Genomic DNA, 18,409 nt, shown 5'->3' with positions numbered 1-18,409 from the left:
TCCTAGTGACCTTTGTTTGGTCAAATACCTAACTGTTTGGCTTTTAGCTTTGTGTAATCTGTGAAGTAGGAGAGGAGCTACTAGGAAATTCTTTCAATATTGTACTTTCTAGAAAAAATAATACAACAAAGACGTATTGATAATCTACCACACTATCTACTTTGAGGTATCTGGAACCACTGTGGAATGAATTGCACTATCTCCCTAATCTTTACACTAATTCTGGCTAAAAGACAGCATCAGCTCAAATTTTCCTGATCAGTTTTTTAGCAGGCTTTGGCTGCCAAAATCTCTTCTATATTTTAAGTCTGAAGCAATTACTGTTGAATTTCTTGTTGTTTTCACTATGAGGAGTATATCAGTTTTAGGCCACATCGATGATCTAGTAGAGATGTATTTTTCTAGTACACTTGATAGTACCTTGAATATGTACAGTACATGTGGGTCCATTTTATGGACCTTTGAGGCATAGTTTTTTTCCTTTTAAGCTATTAGATATTTCTGGGATTTATTTGATGCACTCAGATACAAATTCATGCTATAATAAATTAAATTGTAACATAATATCTACCTTAATCAAATGTTTATAGTTTAGGCCAGGAGCCTGGCAAAGTAAAGATGACACAGATGTAATGCTTGATAAGTAAATAAATATGAGAAGAGATATATATTAAAACACCTGTGAAGTGAATCCCCTGTGAAGAAAAGAAGGTCTCTAACAATATAAACCTGTGTCAGGAAACCTCGTGATTCGATTCTGTGAACAGAAGGATACATGGAATTCTCAGACCTTTTCTAATTGCAACCTTTTAATTGTTTGACTTTATATTCTGTCCTCTCAAATTCTCCTTAGACTGTTACGTGTTAACGCTTTCTTTTATATTTTCTACTTAAATTCCATACACATTAATTTGAGAAATGTTGGATAGTATTGTGAAATCATTGAGCTAATGGGTCACATCATGTGGCTTCATGAATAAGATTTGAGATCTGTTTGCTTTTGGAAAATAACATTCGTAACTTTGAGGAAACAGAATAAATTGGAGATTTATTAAATAAATATGAGCCAGTAGGCTAGGTGCCTGAATGTTTTTGCCTTCGTGGTTGTCAGGTTTCTAATGCATACCAACCCAACAACAGCGTTCTTGGACTCTCTTTTAAAGGGCTGTAGGCAAGCCCCAGGTCTCCAAGACCCAGAATAGAATTCAAACTTGAAGTGTGAAAGAGAGGAGTGGTATCAGCATAGGCTGAATATCTTACCTGTAAAAAGGAAGACAAATCAGACGAACCCAAATTGAGATATTCTACAAAACATCTAACCAGTGTTCTTTAAAACTATCAAGTTTATCAAAAACAAGGACAATCTGAGACACTGTAACAGCCAAGAGGAGCCTAAGGCAACATGATGACAAAATGTATTGGGATATTCAGGGGTGGGGATCCTAGAACAAAAAAAGAAAGTGAGTTGAAAATTAGAGAAATCTGAATAAAATATGGAGTTTAGATAATGATGTGTCAATAGTGAGGTTCAGTAGTTGTGGCAAATGCATCACAGAAATGTAAGATGTTAGAACTGGGGGATATTGTGTGCAGGGTACATGGAAGCTTCCTGCACTATCTTTGCAATTTTTCTGTAAGTCTAAAACTGTTCTTAAAAAAATAAGAAGAAAAAAGGTTGATGTTAACAGCACTACACCATGGAGCACGTGTCAACGATGAGCCCCAAATCCAACTGAGGCAACCTTCTGGAAGGCAGTGAGTAGGAACTCACTGTTTACTTAAAAAAAACTACTCACATTTTTAACCAATTTTGTTATACCATTCATAAGGGTGTGCTGTACAAGCGAGGCTTAGAATTACCACACCAAAGTAAATGGGAGACTGAGAAAAACAAGAAGCAAGCGGGCCGGGTGTGGTGGCTCAGGCTTGTAATCCCAGCAGTTTGGGAGGCCAACGTGGGCGGATCACCAGAGGTCAGGAGTTTGAGACCAGCCTGACCAACATGGAGAAACCCCGTCTCTACTAAAAATACAAAATTAGCCAGGCATGGTGGCACATGCCTGTAATCCCAGCTACTCGGGAGGCTAAGGCAGGAGAATCGCTTGAACCCAGGAGGTGGAGGTTGCAGTGAGCCGAGATGGCGCCATTGCACTCCAGCCTGGGCAACAAGAGCAAAATTCTGTCTGAAAAAAAAAGAAAAAAAGAAAAGCAAGAAGCAAGCAATAAAAACCTGTTCCCCACGTATCAGTCACTCATTAGTTTAATAAAATATTCATAAACTTGACAATATCAGAAAATAAAGAAAGCACTAAGCATGTTAGTGCTTAGTATAACTCTCTTCTACTGCAGAGTAGGTTATACCATAAAAATGACCCATAGAAACTTACATATGCTGATACGTAATTTCCAGTTAAAAATATTATTATGTGTCCATTATCAGATCTTGATGAAGTTAAGAAAAATAAACCTTCCTGTCTACAACTCTGTATCACAGTTGTCCCCAATCCACTTTGTCATTATTTTTGCAGGGCATTCATTAAAATGTATCAGTCTTATTCAGGATTCCTGCAGAACTTTATAATGGCCAACTGGGCTGCTGAATATATTTGCTTCTTTTGTTTGACTTTGATTTTTGTTTTTAACAGTTTTTTGAGGTTTCATTGATATATAAGAAACTGTACATATTAAAACATATGATTGGAAAAATGTTGGCACATATGTACACCAAAATCAAGATAGTCAGCCATATTTTTCACATGACTTTTGTAACCACTTCACCGTGACCCTCTCCAGCCTTCCTCCCGTGATCCTTGGCAACCACTGATTTGCTTACTGTCACTAGAGATTAGTTTGTATTTTCTAGAACTTTATATAAAGGGAGCAATATCATATGTATTCTGTTAGGCCTGGCTTCTTTCATTCAGCATAATTATTTTGAGACTCATCCATGTTGTAGAATGCATCAATAGTTTGTTTCTTTTTATTGATAAATGATATTCTATTTATGACTATGCCACAATTTAAACTAATTGGTATGGATGCTCATTTGAATTATTAGGTTTGTTTTCAGTTTTGGGATATTACAGATAAAGCTGTTCTAAACATTCATATGCAAGTCTTTGTATAGACATGTGCTTTTATTTCTCTTGAGTAAATACCTGGGATTTAAATAGCTGTATTTTATGGTAGGTATACTTTTTACTTTTTAGTTAAGTGCCAAACTGTTTGTCTTTTACATTTCTACAAGAAATATATTAAAATTCCAGCTACTCCACAACTTGCCCACACTTCATATGGTCATTTATTTTAATTTCAGCCATCTGAAGAAATGTGTAGTAGTATCCCATTGTCATTTTAATTTGCATTATCCTGATGACTGATGATGTTAAGCATTTTTATGTGCTTATTAACCATCCATATTTTTTTCTTTGTTAAAGTGTCTGTTCAAATCTTTAGCCCATTTTATATTGAGTTGTTTGTTTTCTTATTACTGGGTTTTGAGAATTCTTTATATTTCTGGATACAAGTATTTTATCAGATATAAGATTAGAAAATATTTCTCCTGATTCTAGGGCTTGGCTTTCTATTGTCTTAAGTATGTCTTCCAAAGGCCAGGAATTTTTAATTTTGATGTTTAATTTACTAGGTTTTTTTTTTCTTTTACAAATCAAGGTTTTGGTGTCATATTTAAGAAATCTTTGAACAACACACACTGGGGCCTGTCGGCAGGATGAGGGGAGGGAGAGCATCAGGACAAATAGCTAATGAGTGTGGGGCTTAATACCCACGTGACAGGTTGATAGGTGCAGCAAACCACCATGGCACACATTTATCTATGTAACAAACCTGCTCGTTCTGAACATGTATCCAGGAACTTAAAGTAAAATAAAATTTTAAAAGAAAGAAAGAAATATTTGCCAAATTTAAGGTCACAAAGACTTTCCTCTGTTTTCTTCTGAAGGTATTATAGTTGTAGTTTTTTACATTTTGAGTTTATTATTATATGTGATATAAGGTACAGTTTAAGGTTCCTTTTGTTTGTTTGTTTTGCATATAGACTTCCAGTTGGTCCTGTACAATTTGTTGAAAAAATTGTCTTTTCTACACTGATTTTTCTTTGCACCTTTGTAAAAAATCAGTTGTTCATATATGTGTGAGTTGTTTTCCAGACTGTTGACTCCATTGCGTCATATTGATGTATTTGTCTGTCTTTGAGTTTATCCTTCTCTTTTGTATTTAATTGGTTTCTGCTTTGATTTTTATTTTGTTTCTTCTGTTTTTTCTTTTTCTTTTGAGTTTAACTTGCCCTTCTTTTTCTTGTTTCTTAAGTTACATACGAAGTCATTTACTTGAAAAATTTTATTTGGTTTCAGTATTGGAGTATTTTCCAGATATTTTTTCTGTATTGATTTCTAATTTAATTGCATTACGGTCAGGGAATATTCATGTATGACTTGAATACCAGTAAGTTTATTAAGAGTTGTTTTATGGCACAGATTATGGTCTCTCTTAGTAAATGTTTTGTGTACACTTGAAAATAATGTGCATTTTGCTATTGTTGGATGAAGTGTTCTATAAATGTCAATTGTGTTGAGTTCGTTGATAGTATTATTCAACTCTTCCTCGTCCTTATGGTCTACTTGTTCTACCAGTTACTGAGAGAAGGGTATTTAATTCTTCAACTATTATTGTAACTTTTTGATTTATTCTTGTAATTGTACATATTTTGGTGTCATGTATTTTAGAGCTGTGTTATTATGCACATAAATATTTAGGATTGTTATGTTCTCTTGATGAATTGAGCCCTTATTCATTAGGAATAAACTTATTTACTTTGGTTATATCCTTTTCACTTTAATCTGCTTTATCTAATATTAACATAGCCACTCCATTTTTCTTTTACTCTGTGTTAGCATGGTATGAGTTTTTTAATCCTTTTAGTCTTAACCTCATTGTTTCTTTATATTTAAAATGTGTTACTGACAGATGACATGTAGTTGGGTCTTGCTTTTGTATTCAAACTGAAAATCTCTGACTTTTAATTGGAGTGTTTAGACCATTTACATTTAATCTGATGATTGATAGTAATATTATTGAATTAAATCAGTCACCTTGCTATTTGTTTTCTTTTTTCCATCGATTCTTGGTTTCTGCTTTACTCATTTTCTGTCTTCATTTGGATTAAGTGAGTACTTTTTATGATTTTGTTTTATCTCTTTTGTGAGCTTATTTATATAACTGTTTGATATTTCAGTGATGGCTTTAGAGTTTATAGTGTACACATTTAACTTAAGACAATCTACCTTCAAGTGATATTATATCATTTCATGTGTAGTATAAAAGCATGCATTAGCATACTTCCATTTCTCCCTTTTTGGCCTTTAAGCTATTGCGATTAGACATCTTACTTCTACATATGTTATAAACTCCATGCCATGTTGTAACTCTTAAAATTAATCATTAGTTTTTTAAAAAATTTAAATAGGTAATAAGAAAAAATTACATTTTTCTCCAGGCACCATGGAGTTATAATTTCCAGTGTTCTTCATTCTTTTGGGTATATCCATATTTCCATCGATTTCTTTTACCTGAAACCTTTAATGTAGCACAGTTCCACTACTGATGAATAATTTCAGCTGTCATATGTCTTTGTTTCACCTTTAGTTTTGAAAAATTTATTTCCTTGATATACAGTTTTAGCCTGAAAGTTATAGGGTTTTTTTCTTTCAATACCTTAAAGATGTTGCTCACTGTCTCCTTTCTTGCATTTTTTCCTGAGGAGAAATCTGTCATCTTTATGTTTGTTCCTGTATATGTAATAATTGAAGTTAAGTTGCTATCAGCCTAAAATAGACTGTCACAAGTATAAGGTTTTTATGTAAGCCTCATGGTATACAAACAAATAAAAACACCTATAGTACCTCTTACCACTTGCATTCAACAAAGTCCTGAAATTCTTAGCCAGGGCAATTAGGCAAGAAAAAGAAAAAAGAAGTGTCAAATAAGAAAAAAAAGTTGGCAGATTATATGATCTTAAAATTTGAAAACTCTAAAGATTACACACACACACACACACACACAGTTAGAACTAATAAGTGAATTCAGTAAGGTTGCAGGATACAAAATCAACATACAAAAATTAGTTGCATTTCTGTTAACAACAAATCATCTGAAAAAATAATTAAGAAAACATCCCATCTGCAACAGTATCAAAAGAATAAAATACTTAGAAATAAACTTAAGAAGCTTAAATACTTGTACACTGAAAACTATAACCATTGATGAAAAAATTAGAGAAGACACAAATAAAATACATCCCATGATCTTGAACTGGAAGACTTGATATTGTTAAATGTCAATACTACCCAAAGCAATCTACAGATATAGTATAATCTTGATCAAAATCCCAATGGCATGTTTTACAGAAATAAAGAACTCATCCTAAAATTAATAAGAAACCACAAAAGACATCAAATATCCAAATCAATCTTGAGAAGAAAAACGAAGCTGAAGGCATCACACTTCCTGATTTCAAAATACATTACACAGTCATAGTAACTAAAACAGTATAGCGCTTGCCTAAAAATAAACACAGAGGCCAATGAGACAGAATAGAAAGCCCAGAAATAAATGTATGCATATATGATCAACTGACCTTTGACAAGGGTGCAAAGAGTACACAATGGGGAAAGGATGGTCTATTCAACAAATGATGTTGGGAAAATTGGATGTCCACATGCAAAAGAATGAAAACTGGACTTTTATCTACACCATACACGAAAATCAACTCAAAATAGGTTAAAGATATCAATATAAGAAACTGTAAAACTTAAACTGAAACTGTAAAACTCTTAGAAGTAAACATAGGGGGAAAGCTTCATAACATTAAGTTTCACAATTATTTCTTGGATATGACACCAAAAACACAAACAACAAAAGCAAAATTAGATAGGTAGGACTACATCAAACAAAAAGCCTCTGCACCACAAAGGAAATAATCAACAGAATGAAAAGGTAGCCTACAAAAAGGAAAAAAAATTGGAAACCATATATCTGGTAAGAGATTAATATCTAAAATATATATGGAACTCCTATAACTCAATAGTAAAAACAAAAATAAAGAATAAATAACCTGATTTAAAAATAGGCAAAGAAGTTGAAAAGGCATTTCTCCAAAAAAGACATACAAATGGCCAACAAGTATATGAAAAGATTCTTGACATCACTAGTTATCAGGCAAATGTAAGTCAATACCACAATGAGATATCTCCTCACACCTATTAGGATGACTATTGTTTAAAAATAAATAAATAAATAAGTGTTGGTGAGGATGTGGAAAAATTGGAACCCTTGTATACTACTGATGGGAAAGTAAAAAGTTGCAGTCTCTATGGAAAACAGTATGGAGGTTCCAGAAATAATTAAAAATAGAATTACCATATGACCCAGCAATTCTACTATACACACACACACACACACACACATATGCATATGTATACGCACATTAATTCCAATAATTTGGATATGTTAGTAAATATTCAAAAGAACTGAAGTCAGTATCTCAAAGAGGTATATACACTCCCATGCTCATTGCATCTTTATTTATAATAGCCAAGATATGGAAACAACTTAAATATTTATTGACAGATTAAGAGATAAAGAAAAATATGCTACCTACACAAGGAAATATTAATAACCTTTAAAAAAGGAGGAGGTCCGTATGGAACAACATGGATGAATCTGAATGACATTATGCTAAGTGAAATAAGACAGTCACAGAAGGACAAATACTGCATGATTCCTCTTAAATGAGGTGTCTAAAACAGTCAGACTTGTAGATACAGACAATAGGATGGTGGCTGCTGGGGACTGGAGAGAGAGAGAAACAGGGAATTGCTGTTCAGTGGGAATAAAATTTCATTTATGTAAGATGAATAAGTTCTAGAGATTATCACTACAACATAGTGCCTATAGTTGGCAATATTGTATTGTATTGTACACTTAAAATTTTAAGAAGATAGATCTCATGTGAAGTGTTCTTACCACAAAATATTAATCTGCACAATAACTCTAAAATAGAGGTAGTATAATTTTCCCTATTATCAAATGAAGAATATAAGACTTAGGGGGTTAAAAATCTTATCTAAGTCCTCCAAGCCAGAAATTGGCAGAAACAAGATCCAAATCCAGGATTTGCACCTCCAGAAAACACAAATGATGAAATTATTGAATACTAGATTTGTCATTATAAAAGTCATATACTATAATCTATATATACTGCTTGCCATTTTGTAATTACCATGTAATGTGTTCATTATTATTAGTTATGTCCATCATGATATTTGTCAGATTAACTGTATTACGAGTTTTTATTGAGATAGTGTGGACATCATTCCTGTATCATTAGTCTTCTTAGTCTGTTGTTCATAAAACTTGCTCAGCTATTCATACAGTGTGATAATTTGCTTTTAAATTAAAAATATAAAGGGAAATTTGATCCCAGTCATATTATCTCAGTATATACTTTCAGAAAAGAGCTCTGAAGCACAGGTAGGGCTGCTATAAGGGAGCAAAACTGTCCTTTCTACCTACTTTTTGTGACAGGAAATGGGGATTAAGGATACAGATTTAGAAGCTGAATAATAATTATAGTCTGATTTTTAATATCAGACTAAAAATCAGTTATCAAAGTCCTGACATCTGTCCTGACTTGGATAGATGTTTAACCATCAAAAAATACTGCCCTTTGCCAGTAATCCCAGCACTTTGGCAGGCCAAGGCAGGTGGATCACCTGAGGTCAGGAGTTCAAGAACAGCTTGGCCAACATGGCAAAACCCTGTCTCTACTAACAATACAAAAATTAGCTGGGTATGATGGTGCACACCTGTAATCCCAGCTACTCGGGAGGCTGAGGCAGGAGAATCGCTTGAACCCGGGAGGCGGAGGTTGCAGTGAGCTGAGATCACACCACTACACTCCAGCCTGTGTGACAGAGCGAGACTCTGTCTCAATAATTAATTAATTAATTTAATTTAATTTATAAAAGTACCCTTTGCGCCTCTTTCTACCTAGTCCCACTCTTTAAATTACTCCCTTAATATCTATATGTGGGAAAAACCAGCTGAAGTATACTCACATTGAATCCTTTATACCTCTGTCAATAGTCAAGACCAGCTACGTAGTTTGTGGGGTCCAGCACAAAATGAAAATGTGGAGCCTCTTATTCAAAAACTATTAAGAACTCCAGAATGACAGCAGCAGAGCATTAAGCCAAGAGTCATGCCCTTCTAAAGCTTTCTTACTTTTAAACAAAAGTGCAATACATGCACATTAAATAAAATTGGGAAAATTGAGATGAGAAAACTACAATCCATAGGTCCAATAAGTAAGAACAGGTACTATTAGTATATTGATATATTTCTACATAGGTGTCTTTTTTATGGGAAATTTTTTTGAAACATAGTTATAATAGGATACATATTTTTCCTGCATTTTTACAGGTAGCATTATATGATACATCTTTTCCACATTATCACTTAATCTTAATAGCCAATGCTTTGGGAGGTTCCCTTCTCTTATAGATTTGGAAAAAAGTTTGAAAGAAATTATTACCTGCTTCATCAAGTTTATCTATTGCAATGAAGAGACCTTGTGGAGAGAAGAGGGAAAACCACACTGGGTTTTAGTACCAGTCCTTCCAGTGACTGGCTGAGGCCCTGAACAAGTTTCTTAACTTTCTGAGTTCCATTTTCCTGCTCTATAATAGATAAGAATAAGAAAAGTAAATAGCAGTAACACAGTAATAGTATGAATAGTAATAATACTAGCTGTCGATTGTTGATTCCCTGGCAAATTTGTAGTGCCAGAAGTGTCAGTTATTGTGCTAGGCATTTACAAAAAAAAAAAAAAAAAAAACGCATTGACCTCAAGAATAATCCACAAAATCTTTCAGAGGAAGAATACGCTGGAAGAGGTAAACTAATAGTTTTCAATACCTGTTTTAAGTCTATAGTATTTAAGACAGCATAGCATTGGTGCAGTGACAGACAAGCTGAACAGCAGAATAGCAAATAGAATACAAAAACAGACACAAAATAATTGTCACCTGATTTATGGTAAAGGCAGTTCTGCAGTATAGTAGGGAAATTATGGTCTTCAAAATATGCTGCTGGGACACTTGGTTAACTCTATGGGGAAAATGTGCATTGACTCCTACTTGGCATCACATACAAAAACTATTCCCAGGTGCTATATATCACATCCAAATATGAAAGGCAAATGACAAAGATTATAAGGTAAAACATAGAAAAACATCTGTGTGGCCTTGGAGTAAAGATTTCTTAAAAGTACACAAAAAGCATAAATTGTAAAAGAAAAAAATTGATAAATTGGACTTCATTAAAACTTTGAAATTCTGTTCATGAAAAGACACCATTAAGAGACTGAAAAAGAAAGCCAGGCACAGTGCTTCATGCCTGTAATCCCAGCACTTTGGGATGCTGAGGTGGGTGGATCACCTGAGATCAGGAGTTCAAGATCAGCCTGGCCAACATGGTGAAACCCCGTCTCTGCTAAAAATACAAAAAATTAGCTAGGCATGGTGGCGGGTGCCTGTAATCCCAGCTACTCTGGAGGCAGAGGCAGGAGAGAATTGCTTGAACCTGGGAGGCAGCTGTTGCAGTGAGCTGAGATCATGCCATTGCACTCCCGCCTGGGCAACAACAGCTAAACTCCATCTCAAAAAAAAAAAAAAAGAGAAAGAGAGAAAGAGAGTGAAAAGACAATCACATAAAGAGAAACTTTCATTGTAATACATGGTATTAAACAAAGTTCTCACATCTACAGTATATAAACAACTCATGAAAATTGAAAAGAAGAATACAGTTCGAATAGAAAAATGAGAAAAAATGTGGACAATTCACAAGAGAGAATATCCAAATTGTCACTAATCATTTGAAAAGTTGTTCAACTTTATTAGTCATTGAGAAAATGCAAATAAAAATATGATAGTTCTCACCCATCAGACAGAAAGAACCAAGTCTTAGTCAGAATATAGAGCAACCATGGCCCTCTTGCACTATTGGGGGGTTTATAAAATAGGGCAACCACTTTGAAAAACTATTTGGCAGAATCTAATGAAGCAGAGCGTATACACACTTTATGACTCAGCAATTCCTCTCCTAGGTATAACACTAGAACTGTGTACATATGTTCATCAAATAAACATTTACAGCAACCTATACATAGTAGGGGGGAAAAAAAAACTTAAAAACTATCCAAATGTCAATCAGGAATAGAATGGATAAATAAGTTGTGGTATAGTCACACAATAGAATACTGTGTGGCAATAAGAATAAATTATCCACAACTCTATACAACCAAATGGATGAATCTCAAAAACGTAATGTTGAGTGAAAAGATCCAGATACAGAAGAGTATACAATACATAATCTCATTTATATAAATTACCAGAAAATCAAAACAAGTTATGCTGTTAGAAATTGGGATAGTGGTGACCCTTGGTATAGATGAGTGTTAAGAGTGACTTGAGGCCGAGCGCAGTGGCTCACGCCTGTAATCCCAGCACTTTGGGAGGCCGAGGCGGGTGCATCACGAGGTCAGGAGATCGAGACCATCCTGGCTAACATGGTGAAACCCCGTCTCTACTAAAAATAAAAATAAACTAAAATAAAAAAAATAGCTGGGTGTGGTGGCGGGCACCTGTAGTCCCAGCTACTCAGGAGGCTGAGGCAGGAGAATGCTGTGAACCTGGGAGGCAGAGCTTGCAGTGAGCCGAGATTGCACCACTGCACTCCAGCCTGGGTGACAGAGCCAGACTCTGTCTCAAAAAAAAAACAACTGACTTGAAAACGGCATGAGATGGACTTGTGGGTGCTGGTAATGATGGGATTCTTGACCTGGATACTATGATCTATGATATGGGCAAATTCCGTTTGAAATGCGCTGATCTGTATGTACCCTTATGTGCATTTTTCCATATATTAATGATACTTATAAAAAAGTTAAAAATATATATTACTTTGAATTTGTACCCAACTAGTTAAGTAATATCCCCATTTTAAAGATGAAAACAATTAACTTTCTGACTTTCTTTTTATTCTAATTTCTATTGGCCTTCTTATTCTATTAAAGTTTCCAAATTTCTCTATCCAAGGATAAGATATTTTAATATTTAAAACAATACTGCAACAAAGATTTCTTCTTTCCCTCCCTTCCTTCCTTCCTCCCTCCCTCCCTCCCTCCCTCCCTCCCTCCCTCCTTTCTTTCTTTCTTTCTTTCTTTCTTTCTTTCTTTCTTTCTCTCTTTCTCTCTTTCTCTCTTTCTCTCTTCCTTCTTTCTTGAGATGGAGTTTCCTGTTGCCCAGGCTGGAGTGAAATGGCATGACCTCGGCTCACTGCAACCTCCGCTTCCTAAGTTCCAGCGATTCTCACCTGCCTCACCCTTCCGAGTAGCTAGGATTACAGATGCCCGCAACCAAGCCTGGCTAATTCTTGTATTTTTAGTAGAAACGGAGTTTTACCATGTTGGCCAGGCTGATCTCTAACTCGTGACCTCAGGTGATCCACCCTCCTCAGCCTCCCAAAGTGCTGGAACTACAGGCATAAGTCACCGTGCCAGGTCAACAAAGATTTCTTAAACAGTGCATAGGTTGTTATTTCTACTAATATCTATTTATTTTCTATGCATTTTATTCTATAGGCGAGCAAAGGTCGGACTACAATCGTGGTAGCACACCGACTTTCTACTATTCGAAATGCAGATTTGATTGTGACCATAAAGGATGGAATGGTGGCTGAAAAAGGAGCACATGCTGAACTAATGGCAAAACGAGGTCTATATTATTCACTCGTGATGTCACAGGTAATGCTTACGTGACATAATGCTATGTCAGCAGGGTTTAACGTTTCAGAGATCATACCACACTAGAAAACAAAAGTTGCAAATTATAATCTTAAATTTCAAAAAGCAACCAAGGTTTATAGTTCCTCAGTAAAGAAATTGAGTGTCTCAAATCCTCAGTGTTGTGCTCAATAATATGATGAAAGTTAAAGAACTAATGGGTACCTGGTACCTAATATCTACCAGGCACACTCCAAATAGGCTTCACAACTTGTATGTGGCCAGACAGGGTGGCTCACACCTGCAATCCCAGCAATTTGGGAGGTCGAGGCGGGTGGATCACAAGGTCAGGAGATCGAGACCATCCTGGCCAACATGGTGAAACCTTGTCTCTCAAAAAAATACAAAAAATAGCTGGGTGTGGTGGTGTGTGCCTGCAATCCCAGCAGCTCAGGAGGCTGAGGGAAGCGAATTGCTTGAACTAGGGAGTTGGAGGTTGCAGTGAGCCCAGATTGCGCCACTGCACCCCAGCCTGCGGACAGAGCGACACTCCATTTCAATAAAACAAACAAACAAACAAACAAAAACTTGTATGTGGCAGATACTGTGATCTTTGGTTAGAACACAAAGAAATATAACACACAGTCCTTACTTAAAGACTTAAAACTTAGCTACAGAGGCAAATTGCAAAATTGTGCATATAGATATTATTAGTTGTAAAAAGAAAAAGCAAGATTGATGGGGAGAGACAGAGCTATATTACCCACAAAACGTTTCACAGAAGAGGTCTTTAAGGTTAAAAGGTGGGAGTTGGGGGTGAACATGAAGGACAAATTCAGGTAGGCAGAACAACAACATAGAGGTAAGAAGGAACTTTGTTTGTGACTGAAACAAAAAGGAGGTAGCTTTCCTTAAGTACTTGTGAGTGTTGAGGGTATAATGGAAAAGAGTTGGATAATGAGCATCAGATCTTGGAAGTTCTTAGAAGCCAGGCAGAAGGGTTGAGACTTAATGTGTGTAGGAAGCACCTAAGACAATGCCTGGCACACAGTGGGCACTCAATAAACATTTGCTGAATGAAGAGATGCACACGTAAAACCTTACTGTGTGCATGCTACCACATCACCACAGATGGACCAGAAAGCTCATACTGGGCAATCAAGCGGGGGCATGATGATGCTGGAGGCACACGGCAAATTCCCCTTCTTTAGGATCCATACTTGCGTGTGTCATGGATCCACCCTACTGGATTTCACATAACTTTCTTATTAGGGCACATTAATATGAGTCATGGGAATTAGGCTCTAGCTCTCTTCTTTGTTCTAGCCCAGCTTTCTTCTCTTGACCTGGAAGGCATCCTTTTTTCGAAGGGCTCTTCTACAGGTAACTGATTTCAACCCTTTTTGGTCTTCTTCAACTTTTTGATAATATCTTTGATGTCAATATTATTATTTTATAAATTAGGAAATTTAGAAAGTTATGAGCTTCCATCTCCTCATCAAGTTTATAACTTCAAATTTCAAACCCTAACTTTCTCCATTGTGCTAAAATGAAATATTTCTGAACATACCCTAAGAAGCAGTAACAGTAAAATAGGTTTGAAAGTATAGTTTTTCATTAATTGAAAAACTGTCTGATTCTGATTTTTTCATATTAGTTCATATTTTGTGTCTCAAAAATAAAAGTGAGGTGCTATTTGATAACCGAATTTTTAGTCCACAGTAGACCTAATAATTTATGAGGTTTAATATTTTGAAACTAATATGAGTTGCAATAAAAGGAAATAACTGTGATAGTCAGATCTTTCTTTGGAGTAGTACATCTTCATTTTTTATTGTAATTAAACTAAAAATCCATTATAGGTCTTAAGTTAAATGCTTTCATAATGTATAAAAAGCAAAAGTGGTGTGTTTGTGGGATGAATGTGTAAAAATTTTAAACATGTTATTTAAAATGGATTAGTATTCTCTGATTACCTAAAATGATGTCCAATCAGATATAACAACACCATTTTAAATTAATACTAAGTATAATATTCTAAGCATTGTACAGTAAATGTAACATACATAACATCTACACAAACAAGTAACTCACTTTTGAAGATCCGCACATTCTTATTTGCCAGTATTGACTGTGGTATCAAAATGTGTCAATTTTGATAATTCATGATTATCACAAATATCACAGTTAATGCTGCTAAAATAATCCTGAGAAGCAGCATAGCAAAGCGGTTAAGATGATGAACTCTGTGGTCACTACAAGTTGACTCTACCACTTAATAGTTTTAGGTCCTTGAGCAAGTTATTTAAATTCTCAGTGCATCAATTTCCTAACCTTTAAGAAGAGGGTAATAGTAATAACCTATTAATAAATTATTGTGAGTATTAAACAGGCAAAATCATATGAAGTACTTAGAATTATTGTTAGTGTAATAAATTTTATTATGTTATTGACATTAACATTATTTGATCAAAATTTAGAAAAGTTCAAACTATGGAGATTAATATTACAATTATTTACATAGACTGTCCATGATTATATACATGTATATTGCTTTAGTGAGTTTCTATGTGAAAATGAAATATAAACAAGTAGAGATATACACATATCAAAACTTATTGTCATCATTATTTTGTCCAGCGACCTTCTCAGGAAAAGAAATTTTCTTTGACTTATTAAAGCACCTTCTCAGAAAATTTATTATGAAGAGAGGTCAAAGTTTTATTTTAAACCTGCCACAAAGTGAGAAACTCCTGGGGGCAGGGGAGAAAAGCCAAACAAGGCAGGACATGACGGCTGGTTCCTGTAATCCCAGCTACTTGGAAGGCTGAGGCAGGAGGACTGCTTGAGCCGAGGAGTTTAACACTAGCTTGGGCAACACAGTGAGCTCTACTCTCTAAACAAGTAAATAAATAATAAAAACAGAAAATAAAAAATTTCAAAGCCATATAAAATATTTCTTTCATGGCAAAGACATTTACAGGAAAAAAGAGAAAATGATAGCAAAAAGGAATGACTGATTAAAGATGTTTGGATAGTCTGGGGCTGGTTAAAGTTCATTGTCTCTTTAAATGACTGATTACAGTTGTTAAGCTTATCAAAGAATCATGGTGTCCCTGGAAAGTCTTCCATGTGCACATCTCCTTGTGCATCTAAATCGACCTACATTTTCCATCTCTTCCCCACGCTGGCTGGACCTGCTAGCAGCTTAGCTGGGCTTCTCATTTCTCTTGTCCTTCTCCTCCCGCCTCTTCCTGGGAAAGTCACAGATTTACTCATACCACATTCAAATGAACAGAGAATCTGTAGCTCCTTTATTTCCCTGAAGTGGTCTCATGAGTAGCAAGAAAAAGAAAAACTAGACCTAGAGCGATTTGGTTTTGAACTTTGTTCTGTCCTGTAATGTACCAATAAACAGTTTCTTTAAGGTTAAAGATTTTTATTTTGAGGCAGAGTCTTGCTCTGTCACCCAGGCTGGAGTGTAGTGGTGCAGTCTCGGCTCACTGCAGCCTCCACCTCCCAAATTCAAGCCTCAGCCTCAGCCTCCTGAGTAGCTGGGGTCACAGGCGTGCACCACCACACCCAACTAATTTTTCTGTATTTTTAGTAGAGACAGGGTGTTACCATGTTGGGCAGGCTGGTCTGAAACTCCTGGCCTGAAGTGATCCACACGTCTCGGTTTCCCAAAGTGCTGGGATTACAGGGGTGATGACTGCACCTGGCCTTTAATGTTAATTTGATCGCTTCGGAATTTCTTATTGTTGAGGAGTAGGCCCTGTTAGTTTTGTGTTTTGTTCACAGTTCAGAATGGGTAGCAGGGGCAGGCCTGGAAAGCATGATTGTCTCCCAAGGTCTCTCTCAGGCCCAGACTCACATATAAGCACCCAACTAAATACTACAAGTTTATAAGCCCCAGAAATGGCTAGGAGGATGGCATCAGAAACAGTATCTTCTGTCTCAACAAGCTCTTCTTACTAAGATCTCTCCTTGTTAGAGATATAATTGCTTGGATTAAGGCATTGTTTTCTGCAGGTGATTATACAGGTCTTTGGAAAAGAAAGGACAATGAGCTATTGTCAGTCACTAACATTTTAGTATGAGATAGACTTAGCTCTCTATCAAGCCTGAGAGCTGTTCAGCAAGAACTACATTAGAATATGCCACTTTCAATAGAAAAGGCGATAACAGCTTTAAAGAGATGCTTAATAAGTTTTCATTGAATTTTTAAGGCATTCTTATAATGATAACCTGTATATTCTTCCTGTAAGGATATTAAAAAAGCTGATGAACAGATGGAGTCAATGATATATTCTACTGAAAGAAAGACCAACTCACTTCCTCTGCGCTCTGTGAATAGCATCAAGTCAGACTTCACTGACAAGGCTGAAGAATCCACCCAATCTAAAGAGGTAATGGCTCAGCAATCAACCAGTTTTTCCTGCATGTTTTCTAATTTTGATTTAATCCTTACAAAATTTAAAATTTATTTATAGTAAAATATTACTGTAGCACTAAGCTCACAAAACATGTCTTTCCCAAACTTCGCTCTAGCATCAGTGTGACACTCTAGGTAAGGCTGTCTAATAAGGCTGCATTTATATCAGAGGTCCTTCTTTATTGGGGAAAAAAAAAATCTCATGAGACTGTTACATGATGTTTTTCCTATGAAGCAAACCATAGGTTAAAACAGTGCCTTGGCAAATGTGATACAGATACCAATGGTGATGCTCAAGATTAATTTGAGTCAGATCAGAGGCATAAATGCATGCCACTCCCGGAATGCAGATAGGCCCAGCACATACACGACCCAGGCTTGCAGTCCCAGGGCACAACCTGAGAAGCCTTGCTCACTTGGATGGGAGTATTTGTTCCCATGCTTACTGTGCGCACTCCTACCCCCAAGCCCCCAGGCTCTGCGTGAGCCCCACAGCACCTGCTTTGACTCTCCTTCCGCTGATACCCCTCATACCTCCCAGCAGTTCCCATCTGCACCTGAAGTCTCACTTCTCTGTCTCAATTCCACTTTCCTTTTCTTAACATGCCCAACACCTGCTTTGAGCCTCCACCCCACATCCTGAACATTCTCTGCAGCACCCTTTTACAAAACACCCTTCTATCTTAATCTCACCTTAACCCATGCTTCTCCCAGCCTCCCCATTCACTGAGCTCCAGCCCTCTTCCCAAACCCAGTTGATCTTTGCTAGCCCCTGGTGCTCTGTAACCTCACATGCCTTGAAATCCCTCACCCTTGCCTCTGTATCTCAGCTTCAGTCCCCTAACCTCCAGTATCCATACCATCCCACACCTATCCTTGGCCCATTGTTTCCTCCCAAACTAGAGTTTCCTTCTTCTCCTTGGGACTGACAGAGACTTGAGATTGAATCACCTCTTAGCCCATCTTCATGCCCACTTTCCTTGGTCTCATCTGTCAATTATCTGCCTGAAGCCCCTGGATTATCTGACCCAAAACCCCTCTTGCCCTTCTCTGGCATTGCTAATCTATTGCTTTTAATTTTAGCTACAACTCTTTCCTTTTAGGTATGTGGT

General features: G+C 36.2%; 2 protein-coding genes across 2 annotated transcripts in view; one reads left to right on the top strand and one right to left on the bottom strand.

The window, feature by feature from the left end:
- Nucleotides 1-18,409, bottom strand: part of SP8 (Sp8 transcription factor) — a 203,312-nt gene that overhangs the window by 84,489 nt on the left and 100,414 nt on the right. The window lies entirely within an intron of this gene.
- The window catches only part of ABCB5 (ATP binding cassette subfamily B member 5), a 145,530-nt gene that overhangs the window by 56,664 nt on the left and 70,457 nt on the right, over nt 1-18,409 (top strand). Inside the window, exons 15-16 of the mRNA XM_002818171.3 lie at nt 12,722-12,883; nt 17,131-17,271. Of these exons, the coding sequence (XP_002818217.3) occupies nt 12,722-12,883; nt 17,131-17,271 (303 nt within the window). The remainder of the gene's footprint in view (nt 1-12,721; nt 12,884-17,130; nt 17,272-18,409) is intronic.

This window comes from Pongo abelii, chromosome 6, assembly GCF_028885655.2.
Source record: "Pongo abelii isolate AG06213 chromosome 6, NHGRI_mPonAbe1-v2.0_pri, whole genome shotgun sequence".
NCBI classification, from domain to species: domain Eukaryota; kingdom Metazoa; phylum Chordata; class Mammalia; order Primates; family Hominidae; genus Pongo; species Pongo abelii.
Note: the sequence above shows the minus strand (reverse complement) of the source record. Positions and strands in the feature narration are given on the sequence as shown.